This window comes from Lactuca virosa, chromosome 7 (assembly GCF_052849685.1).
Source record: "Lactuca virosa cultivar CGN04683 chromosome 7, Lactuca_virosa_CGN04683_v6, whole genome shotgun sequence".
In the NCBI taxonomy this organism is placed as follows: Eukaryota; Viridiplantae; Streptophyta; class Magnoliopsida; order Asterales; family Asteraceae; genus Lactuca; species Lactuca virosa.
In genome coordinates this window covers 282138316-282148708 of record NC_136432.1, presented here as the reverse complement: position 1 = coordinate 282148708, position 10393 = coordinate 282138316, and the positions used below count along the sequence as shown (strand labels likewise).

The window sequence follows — 10393 nt, the reverse complement described above, 5'->3', positions numbered from 1 at the left end:
TGAAATCGAACCATCAGAACACCGATGGTGTCCCCAACGTGCTTCAAGAAAACCCCCACCCAGGTATTACACCTTGTCGCCTTCTACACCTCGTCGCCTTCTGGATCTGCAACACCCCCGATTGGAATTCTGAAGAAATCTGCTATGTCGATTGGTAGTTGCTGCTAGGTTTATGGAACGAAAAAATAGAGTATAGGGTTTTTTGGGAGGCGATTAGTGATGGTTTTGGTTTGGTTGGTTCACGATCGGATTATAGGAGTCGGCCGGAGATGTTGCAGAAATCGTCAGCAGGGTGGTGATTGTGGATAGGAGATGCACTGAAGAAGAAAAGGGGTGAGGGGAAGACCGGACGAGTTATCAACATATTTAGTGGCTATTTTTTTTTTTTTAAAGGAAATAATAATTATTTTATAATAAAAAAATCAATATATAATTAATAAATAACAAATAATTAAAAAATAAATCAAAAAGGAAATAAATAAGGGCAAAATGGTCTTTTTATGTCCGGAGGGATGAAGCGTGTAAGTTTAAAACTAACGAGGGACGGTCCGAGTTAATTTTTAAAAATAGGGACTAAACGTACCTTTTGGCACCTGGACGAGGGACGATTCGTGTAATTTACTCCAAACCTTATTACATGATCACATCATAAATTCTAAGACTTAAATCTCCAAAAGTAGAATTAAACTTTATGAGATTAACGTTACATGTACAAAGTCATATTATGATATTATCATTTGATGTATCGGGGTGTACTTCTTGTCCCACTTGAAGCCATGAAGACATTTCTTCCCCAACCTCATTGTCACACTCGTACCTCAGTAAAATTCCAAAGAGTATTTTCCCCTATTTCAACCATAAAAAATTCCAATTTTTTTTAACAAAAATGAAATATAAAAGTTAGATTTATAAGGACAAAAGAGTAAAATTATCAACCTTTTCTCTCCTGTATGATGCTAAAGTAGCTAAAGGCTCATTTGATCTCTTTACCTCACCACCTTCATAATTCAAATTAATCATCTGGCAACGATTACACCCACCCAATGACTACAAAAAGTACGCATACCATAATTATCAGCAACAAAATTAAAAAAAAAAAAGAAAAAAAAAAAGAAATGCCACATCATCAATGAAACCGGTTTAACAATCATATGTAATTTGCCCTTTTTATAACTAACCATGAAGTGATTATTTCCAATCTTGAGGCCAGTCCACGTGTCTTCAACACAGGGCCCACCACCAGATATAACTAGATTAGGTCGGAATCTCATTGGATCAATAAAACCGTTAGAATCTAGTCTAGAATTGAGGTCAGATACACTCTCCTCAGATACCATTAAAATCTGGGCTTCATTCACGAAGTTTAATCTAGTATTCACATCTCTACATGTGCCCATGTTTTTGATTTTGTTTCTGTTAAAGTGGTTACAGCTTCTAGAACTTGATCTTAACAAATAACAAGGACGCCCAACTGCTTTACTAAACCATTCGTCAATCTTGTTATCATATCCCAAAACTTCATATCTGTGAAATAAAAATGGAAAAAAAAAAAAAGAGTGAATGACATTTTTGGTCCATGAGAATAGTTGTTTTATGAAAATTTGGTCCTTATTTGAGGTTTTTGCAACACTATTGGTCTATTTTCCAAGTAAAATGACAAATTTTGGTCCAAATAGTTTATTTTTGCAATTTTGGTCCCAAATATAACGTCATAGCATGGAACAGGGACCAAAAACGTCACAAAAAACTCGAATAAGGACCGAAATTGCAAGAGAAATCTTTTTTGGACCAAAGTTGCAAAAATCGGCTATAATCAGGGACCAAAAATGTAATTTACTCTTAGAGTAGAACAGGGGCCAAAAACGTTACAAAAATCTCAAATAAGGAGCAAAATTGTAAGAGAAATCTTTTAGGAACAAAATTGCAAAAATTGGTTATACTCGGGGACCAAAAATGTAATTTACTCGAGAAAAAAGAACAGTTTGACTTTTTGAATCAATTAAAAGACTGTAATAATACCCACTTGAAAATACCTTTGGGCATGTATATTAATTTCTTGTACTACAGAAAAAGTATCAGATTTGAGTTCAATAGATAATTTCTCTTTGCATCTAGAAGATTCCACATGAAGCATTCCCATTTTTAGGTCAATCTTTGTGTTTATATAGTACATTTCAGGTACCTACATCACCAAACAAAAATAATATAAATACATCTAATCACAAAGAATACCAACATGCTTATATTTTTTTACCCATAATAGCAACCTATTTATGAGTAAAAAATATATAGTTTTTTGGTAAACAATTGATCACCTTCTTCTGTGTAAGAACTTCACCATTCATGCTTTTGAGAAGCCACTCTCGATCATATAACAATCCTGGATAGAAAATGCAGATAAAAATAGATAAAGTCAAAAAATGACGAAACTACCCTTGCTTAGGAAAAGATATAACAAAAAAACATGCATCTTACAACTCTCTACCAGTACTGCTGAGAGGCCAAGTGTCCACTTTGAACCCTGAACATGACTTTATTGGATACACCACAATTGATGTAAGATGATGTGAACTTTCTGTTGATCTTAATGGATTAAGATTTATACCATTGGTAGGCAACAAGACAAAAGACCTCACAACAAAGTTCATGAATTTCTGTAAAAAAAAATTAAAAGAAAATTAAAAATGTTTTGAGATTTATATATTTTGTATAAAATACAACATACCCATGCATCTTCAAATGTTGACATATATCCAAAAGATACTCTAACAGCTCCAGTTGGTTTCCCATTTAATATATCATAATCATCCCAACATACATGTCCAGCCTAACAAAATATATATAAAAACTTGTTAATGGTATTTTATTAGATTATATATTTTTTTTATATATAAGAAGACTCATACTACCTCAATGTTGGATATCAGATCTGAATGAGATAAACCAAGATACTTGGCACATGCACCAGGATTACAAAAGCATCCTGTCTACACAATATAGGAAAAATAAAAATATATATAAAAAATTGCACATCATAATTTTTATAAAGTTTATAAATGTTACCCGTAGTTGAATTCCAGACAAAGAAGCCAATTTTTCCACTTCACGATGACCAACCCAAGAACCATCAGACCGTTTCAAGTTAAAAGAAATTACAGGACCAACTCCACTATACACTGCCTGTTAAATCAAATCAAATTTTTACTTTTATAATAAAAAAATTACTTTTTTGCCCATAAAAGCAATGTGCTTTCATAATGTCCCACTAACCTTTAGAGAATGATATCCATATATTTTGCAAACCTCCTCACCATTTGCATGCCTTAATGCCAGAAGCATATTTTTTGTATGTCTTGCAAGTGATGAGGTATGCCTAAAGAACAGATAAAAAATTTTACAAAAATTTGTTCCTATAAAAATATTGTAGTAGAGCATACCTTGATATGGCTGATGTGGTGAGAGTATTTAGGATATTAAATCCATGGCGAATGGATGCAATATTCAAGAATGATAATGTTCCATCTTCAAATGACTCTTCAATACCTTCTCTTCTTTTCACAAAGTCAATGTCAGCAATCGATGCAGCCACTGTCCCTGTAATATTTCAATTTTATTTTTATTCAAAATTCGAAGATTTTTTTTTTGTTTGTTTGAAAAATCGAACCTCCACTGAAGTAGGTCTTCCTTAGTAATTTTGCAGCTTCTGTAAAAATAAGAAACAAACTTGAGTAAGTAAGGGAATGATTGTTAAATGTCTAATTATTTTCAACTTACCATTTCCAACTATCAAAGCTCCAAGTCCAGTTGGATAGCCAAAAAGCTATATCCAAAAAAGTAAATTCAATGAAAAAATATATATATGGGATTATGGGTCTTCTTATTTTATTTTACTAACTGGAAGTTGAAAAGGCATACCTTGTAAAATGAGATGACAATAAAATCTGCCTTATGCTTTGATAAATCCGGAGGTTCTGTAGAACAACCTTTTGCAGCATCAAGTAAAACCATCCATGATTCCCTGGTATATGTAAACAAATCATCAACATTAAATATAATGTTTATTTAATATTTTAATTACATATTCCAGAAAGTAAATCTCACACCTGGAATGTTGAGAACCTCCCAATATTCTCTCTGAATCTTCCTTAATCATGTCTATCAAATCAAGATTAAACCTCACTCCTGAGAAATTACACTCTGTAGGAAAAGCAAATAAATTGTATGTATATCCTGCATATAAAAAGGAAGTATTTACTAATTACTATTAATCTAATCATACAAAATGAATTTATAAACATCAACTGTTAGGTTTTGACTAAAAAAGGCTACCAGTAGGCTCTTTGTTTGAAACCCTAGCTTCACTTCTCTTTGGTATAGGATACTGTGAGACTTTGATGGAAGATGTAGTGCTTCCAAGTGTATCAGATTGTGCAGTTTCCTCAAAGTCTATTGCTAATGCTGCAGCTCCTTTATTGAGAGCATACTCTCTGATCCCAAGGACACTGTTGTGGTTCTCAATTGTATACATGAAAGTGCTTTCATTGCTCCAAGGAAAAGCCTCACCAACAAGTTTAAGAGCTGCTGTTGCTCCAGAAGTGAATATACATTTGTACTCTTTTGGTGATGCATTACAGATTTTGAGAACCTATAAGTAATCATATAAATATTTTATGCAACAGAAATTGATAAGTATGTGTGTGTATAACAAGTTACCTGATGACGAGCATCTTCTACAATGTCTGATGAGGTCAAGCTAGAGCTGCTTTGAGTATCTAATGATCATAGATTAAGGTATCAAACATAAGCTGCTCAAAAGGAGTGATAATTAGAGAATCCAGCTAATTTTTCATATGTGAAGGAAGTGAACAATGACTAGAAACGATATAAACGAATGAAACTAGAAAATTGTATAAAAAGGATACGAGGATTGCCGTATACAGTGGTAGTAAGATCTCTAAATATTGCCTCCATCTGTAATTCAGAATATAAAGTTGCACCAGCATGATCCAAGTAGACATTTCCTACAAAGAAATTCCACAATCAGTAAAAGAAAAAAAAAGTAGCATAACAAATACCAATCCACTTTATAGAAGAACAGTTGAAGATGGATGGATTATCATTTATCAAGAGGGCTTACCATCGAGTCTTTTAAATTCAGTAGCTCGGAGATCATCGATGTGCTTGGGAGCATTCGGATAACCGTAAGACTCACCAAATTCCTTCAAGAACTGTTTCCTTGCAGCGTCCATGCTCGTATTTGGTGGTATCATATTCATCTTCGGACTGCGCACACCAGGTATTCGATATTTTGCTTCAAGAAGAACTTCGAATCGTGTATCAAGTGAAAAGATAACTTTTTCTTATTTGGTATCTGCTGAGTGTTTTTTTCGTTTGAATTACTGTAATTCAGACGGTACACGCTTGAAGTGGCGAGTGCCGACTGGCGACCAACCTACAAATGGGCTTATTGGCTTTTAAATTATGGACTGACGATATTTATATGGCCCAATATATTGTAGCACAGTATATTTATGAGCATAGGTTATTTTAGGATTTATTAGGTTTGTTCGGATAAGAGGTTGTGATATTAATCACTCAGTGTTTGGAAGAATTTGAATCAATACTTTCTTGTAAACAGTAAAATCAAAATTAGGTTTCAACTGACTTCAAAGGTGAAATTGGGATTTATTAGGTTTTTTCGGATAAGAGGTTATGTATTAATCGACCAGTCTTTGGAAGAATCTGAACCAATTTTTCTTATAAATAATAAAATCAAAATTAGGTTTCACCTGGCTTTAAAGGTGAAATTGGGATCCATTGGGATCCAAGTTGTTCATCAAACTGTTGCATAACGCGATATAGAACTTTCATGGTGCAGTTTGTAATTTTGTCAAACCGTAATATGCGGTGCGCTTTATAGTTTTTTCAATACAAAATGGGATTTCAAAATGCAGTGCACCACATACTAAAGACAATATACATTTTATCATTCATTTTTCGTTACATTGTAATTAGACAAAGACAAATACAAACAAATGAATATTTTTGGACAAATTCACAATCTTAGAGTATTTTTACAGTGTTCGACTTCTTGTAGCTATGATTAAAACGATTCAAAATGATTTGGAAATAAGACACAATTATTTACAACTTTCGTATTTTGTATTTTCGTAAATTCAGTTGTTCTATTGGTCATAACAAGTATGGAAAGTTGGATGTGGTGTATTGATGGACGGAATCCAAATCTAACGAGGATGTTTTCATCATTGCATATTGTTAGCTTCAATTATCTATCCAAATAAGTTAGGGTTTTAACATTTATAATGTTTGTTTCATAAACCACAAATTACATTGCATCCCACCACACTGCATAACTTTGTTTATAACATTCATGGTAAAGTTTGAGGTTTTGAAAAATCTAAACTGTATTATACGGCATAGTTTACACGATTCGAACTCTTATGTACACAATAGACGACACATTGTTGTATATCTCGTTTGTTTATGCGATTTTGGTGAACTAAAGAAAAAGAACGACGTAGCACTAATGCAACATAACGTGCAGTGTAAGTGTTCTGAAGTGCTTTAATTACCTTAAACATAAAACTTCAATAGTTACGTAATCATATTAAATTAAATACTATTAAATAATCCACTAATAAAACTTAAATACTTACATAACTAATCATTTATTTGTGTAACTTAGTTCTAGTTTTTTACAAGTCTATGCAATGAAATAACGTTCTTTTTGCAATATATACAATCATGTTTTAATTAATTACCTTTTTTCTACCATTAAGGTAAAATCATACAAAATGTGGTAGCGACTGATATATGGATGTACACATTGGTTAGAATTTTATTTTATTATACAAATTAATAGAATATTATTTTAATATAAATTAATGTAACATATATCTTTGTTAGAGAAAGCAAATACCTAATTTTATATTTATTCTCATTGTCTATATTTATAGCTTGTCTTTTTTGCTTAAATTTGACTAAATTAGCTCCGAAACCATAAAACTAGAATCGGCAATGATTTTGTATAACCACAAGAATTTGACATAGTGGTTATCATTTAGAATTTTAACACCCCTAAATGGAATAAGTCTTATTTTATGATTTAGAATTTTAACACCCCAAAATCGAATAAGTCTTATTTCGATTACGACATGTTGTAAACACCAACTTCAGATATGATATAAACAAGAATCATGTTAAAAACACATCCATACTTTTGTATTTCTAATACAAAAACTGAAATCAAAGTTATTCATATCTAATGTATTTAGATTTTTATAATTGTATCATTGAAACGACCAAATAGTATTTATAAATAAAAATAATAATAGTTTATGATTTTGACTTCCAACCTGTAGATATATTCTTTTCCATTTTGTCACTACACATACTAGTACTATTGATATTGATGTCATTTTGTCACTACTACTACATAGTAGGATTATTGATATCGATTGATATTGATGTCATTTTATCACTACTACTACTACATGATTTACTATTCACCCAATGATCACAATTGCAAATATATTATTTTATTTTTAAGTAAATATTAAATTAAAAGCCCAACCAATAGTTAAAAACTACACGTGGAATTATAAATTTTAATTTGAAATCTCTTACACCGAAATAGCGTCACCAACATTCATTTTTGGCCCAATGTTACAAAGCTCACTAATAAACCTATCTAATTCCATAGATGATGTCCCACCATCCTTCACCGCTTGAATAGCTTTGTATTTCAGTTCTTCCGCTTTTATTTTCTTGTCACTCTTCTCCCCACTCATTGACTCGGCAATTATCCGAGCCAACTCGGTTGCGTCAGGTATAGTATCATTTCCTTCACAAACTTGAACCGCTGCACCATGGTCTTCTACTAACAACTTAGCATTAACATATTGGTCAGCTTCCATAGGCCATGCCAATATCATAACTCCAGCTACAATAGCTTCAAGAACCGAGTTCCACCCACAGTGACTCAGAAACCCACCAACAGCTGGGTGACTCAGTATCGACACTTGTGGTGCCCAACCCTTTATCACTATTCCTCTACCCGACCCGGATCCAACCGGGCCACTCTGTTCCGGTTTCACCACCCAAACATAACAAATCCCACTCTCCTCAAGCCCGATTTCCAAAGCCTCCATTTGCTCGGTTGTCAAGAACTTCTGGCTTCCAAAACACACATATACAACACTCCCATCGGGTTTGTCATCGAGCCAACTCAACACATCACACCCGAAACCAATACCAGACTTGGTTGGATCCGGATCCGGAAGCAAACTAACCGGCCCGACGGCGAAAACCCTACCATGACCCGTTATCTTTCTGAGATACTCCATGTATGGAGACTCCAATGCATCAAAGGTATTGACAACGCAACCCCAACTTGATGCATTCACGATAAGACCATCAAGAACAAGCTCCCATTCAGGATCCGATTCCTTGTAGAATCGAGCTATGGATGGAAGATGCTCCCATGGAAAAGCAGGAGAATTCGGGAGATCATGGAAGGTGACGACTTCCTGAGAACGAGAACGAATCAACGACATATGGTTGCAGACGTAGTCGAGGGTAGAGGTCAAGAAAGCACCGGAGGAGAAGAACCCGATCCTCGGGATGCGTAGCTTGTTCGCGAGGTGGTGTGTCCAACCGAGAAAGAAATCAGAAATGATGGCAACAGGCGGATTAGAGTGGGAGTTGAACCAGTGGATGATTGGGTCTTGGAGTTTGGCGAGTGAGTTGATGATAGGGAGGTTTCCATGGTTTCCGATGTCTCTCACGTTTTCTACACCCTCAGGAAGGGAAGGGTGGGGTGGGAAGGTAAATACGAGGGGTTGGATGTTAGAAAAAGAAGAGAGAAGTGGGTTGAGAATTGGGAGGTTTTTTGGGGTGACCACAATGGTTATGGTTAAACCGTGTTTGGCTAAGCGGTGAGTTAGGTCCAGAAGTGGGAGCATGTGACCTTGTGCTGGAAATGGGAAAACCAATATATGTGCACCTGTCTCTTAACAAATATAAATCCACTTTCTATAACAACAGAAGAAGATAGATGAATTATCATTTATCAACAGGGCTTACCATTGAGTCTTTTAAATTCATCTATGTGCTTGGGAGCATTCCCATAACCATAAGATTCATCCAACTTTTGCTTTTGCTTCATCAAGGAAGAAGACATAGATCTGGTAACAAGCATCCATCTTAATTACAAAGTTAAATGGTAATCTTTAAGATTAGTAGCATTCAATAAACTAAAATCGTTAGCTTTACATGCTTTTTAATATATGTGTACTAAGTTCAGGTTTCATCACTCCTTTCGTTTAAGTTATTATTAGACTGTTCTAATCGATATCATTTGTATAATTTAAAATTTTTACATTCTTCAACTCAATTATATGTTAGCATTTTGTCCCTCTTCCATAATCTAGTGCCACCAACTAAAGTCAAATATAAGGTAACAGCCATTGTAAAATTTCTACCCAATGCCATATTCGTACATATTACTTTTCTCACATGAACTAATTATGAACAAACTTTAGTAACACCAAGTAAGTCAAACAGAAGATAATAGCAGTTATGCGCATTAACTCATCGACCCTTAGAGCTAGCTATTTACTCTCACCCCAAAATTCTAACTTTTCTGATTCTTATTCTATTGTATATGAAAGAAGTTGTATACAAATACAAGATAGAAATACTAACTTGTCCATAATTATAGTGCTATTAATATAATTAACTAGAAATCAATACCATTAATAGAAATAGGAGCAATTGGTTCAAACTTATAGCTAGTAGAAGAACTTCACTACAGGAAGCAGAGGATTCAGAATACTTTTAGTGAAGAGAATGTAATCAACAAATATAAGATAGAAATACTAACAGTAGAGGATTCAATAAAGAAACTGTTTCTTGATAAGATTCAGAATACTTTTAGGGAAGATAACTTACAAGAAGTAGATTTAGGGTTTCTCAGCGGGAGGCAGATGACGAAGTAGGAGACGAGGAAAGCTGTGTAACTGCTCTGTGGTACGCTAATACAAAGTTTTTTTTTTTTTTTTTTTTTTCCAGAAAATCTATTCTTCTGTGATTTCAATCTGCACACACGAAATCTTTCGCATCAAGAACAACCTCGAATCGTGTAATAAAAGAATCATATCCCTGCCACATGGTCTTTTCCTACTTCCATTATTTATAAAGTTAAATGACTTTTCTACCCTCCAATATTTTTCTTTGTAGACAAAATTTTATAACTGATCCTTGTGGTTTTTAAAATATTGAAGATTTTTATGGAAAATGTCATGCTACTGTCCCTATGGTTTGCAAAACTTTATAAATGGTCCCCTTACTGTTAAATGTAACTTTTCGCCTA

General features: G+C 33.8%; 2 protein-coding genes across 2 annotated transcripts; both read right to left on the bottom strand.

The window, feature by feature from the left end:
* Nucleotides 1-584: 584 nt before the first annotated feature.
* Nucleotides 585-5403, bottom strand: ABA3 (molybdenum cofactor sulfurase (LOS5) (ABA3)). Its single transcript, XM_079060058.1, has 19 exons — nucleotides 5138-5403; nucleotides 4923-5021; nucleotides 4714-4772; nucleotides 4330-4645; nucleotides 4104-4230; nucleotides 3916-4018; nucleotides 3775-3820; nucleotides 3665-3703; nucleotides 3438-3594; nucleotides 3271-3373; nucleotides 3064-3180; nucleotides 2910-2987; nucleotides 2726-2827; nucleotides 2486-2654; nucleotides 2316-2380; nucleotides 2034-2182; nucleotides 1179-1524; nucleotides 937-1047; nucleotides 585-846 (listed from the first exon to the last, which is right to left on the bottom strand). The coding sequence occupies exons 1-19, from the start codon at nucleotides 5274-5276 to the stop codon at nucleotides 718-720; spliced, it is 2454 nt and encodes an 817-aa protein (XP_078916184.1). The 5' UTR covers nucleotides 5277-5403; the 3' UTR covers nucleotides 585-717.
* A 2194-nt stretch (nucleotides 5404-7597) lies between these two features.
* LOC145124415 (UDP-glycosyltransferase 89A2-like) lies at nucleotides 7598-10182 on the bottom strand. Its single transcript, XM_079059739.1, has 3 exons — nucleotides 9973-10182; nucleotides 9106-9206; nucleotides 7598-9025 (listed from the first exon to the last, which is right to left on the bottom strand). Exons 2-3 carry the CDS (start codon nucleotides 9200-9202, stop codon nucleotides 7644-7646), a joined length of 1479 nt encoding a protein of 492 aa, XP_078915865.1. The 5' UTR covers nucleotides 9203-9206; nucleotides 9973-10182; the 3' UTR covers nucleotides 7598-7643.
* Nucleotides 10183-10393: the final 211 nt, after the last annotated feature.

What these genes read in the sequence shown, in the direction of transcription:
- ABA3 (XM_079060058.1), bottom strand. Translation starts at nt 5,276, where the DNA reads ATGAATATGATACCACCAAATACGAGCATGGACGCTGCAAGGAAACAG. An exon ending in TAGAAGATGCTCGTCATCAG is followed by an intron (nt 4,646 to 4,713) that starts GTAACTTGTTAT and finishes GATTACTTATAG; the next exon opens with GTTCTCAAAATCTGTAATGC. An exon ending in ACCACATCAGCCATATCAAG is followed by an intron (nt 3,374 to 3,437) that starts GTATGCTCTACT and finishes TCTGTTCTTTAG; the next exon opens with GCATACCTCATCACTTGCAA.
- LOC145124415 (XM_079059739.1), bottom strand. Translation starts at nt 9,202, where the DNA reads ATGTCTTCTTCCTTGATGAAGCAAAAGCAAAAGTTGGATGAATCTTAT. An exon ending in TGAATTTAAAAGACTCAATG is followed by an intron (nt 9,026 to 9,105) that starts GTAAGCCCTGTT and finishes GTTAAGAGACAG; the next exon opens with GTGCACATATATTGGTTTTC.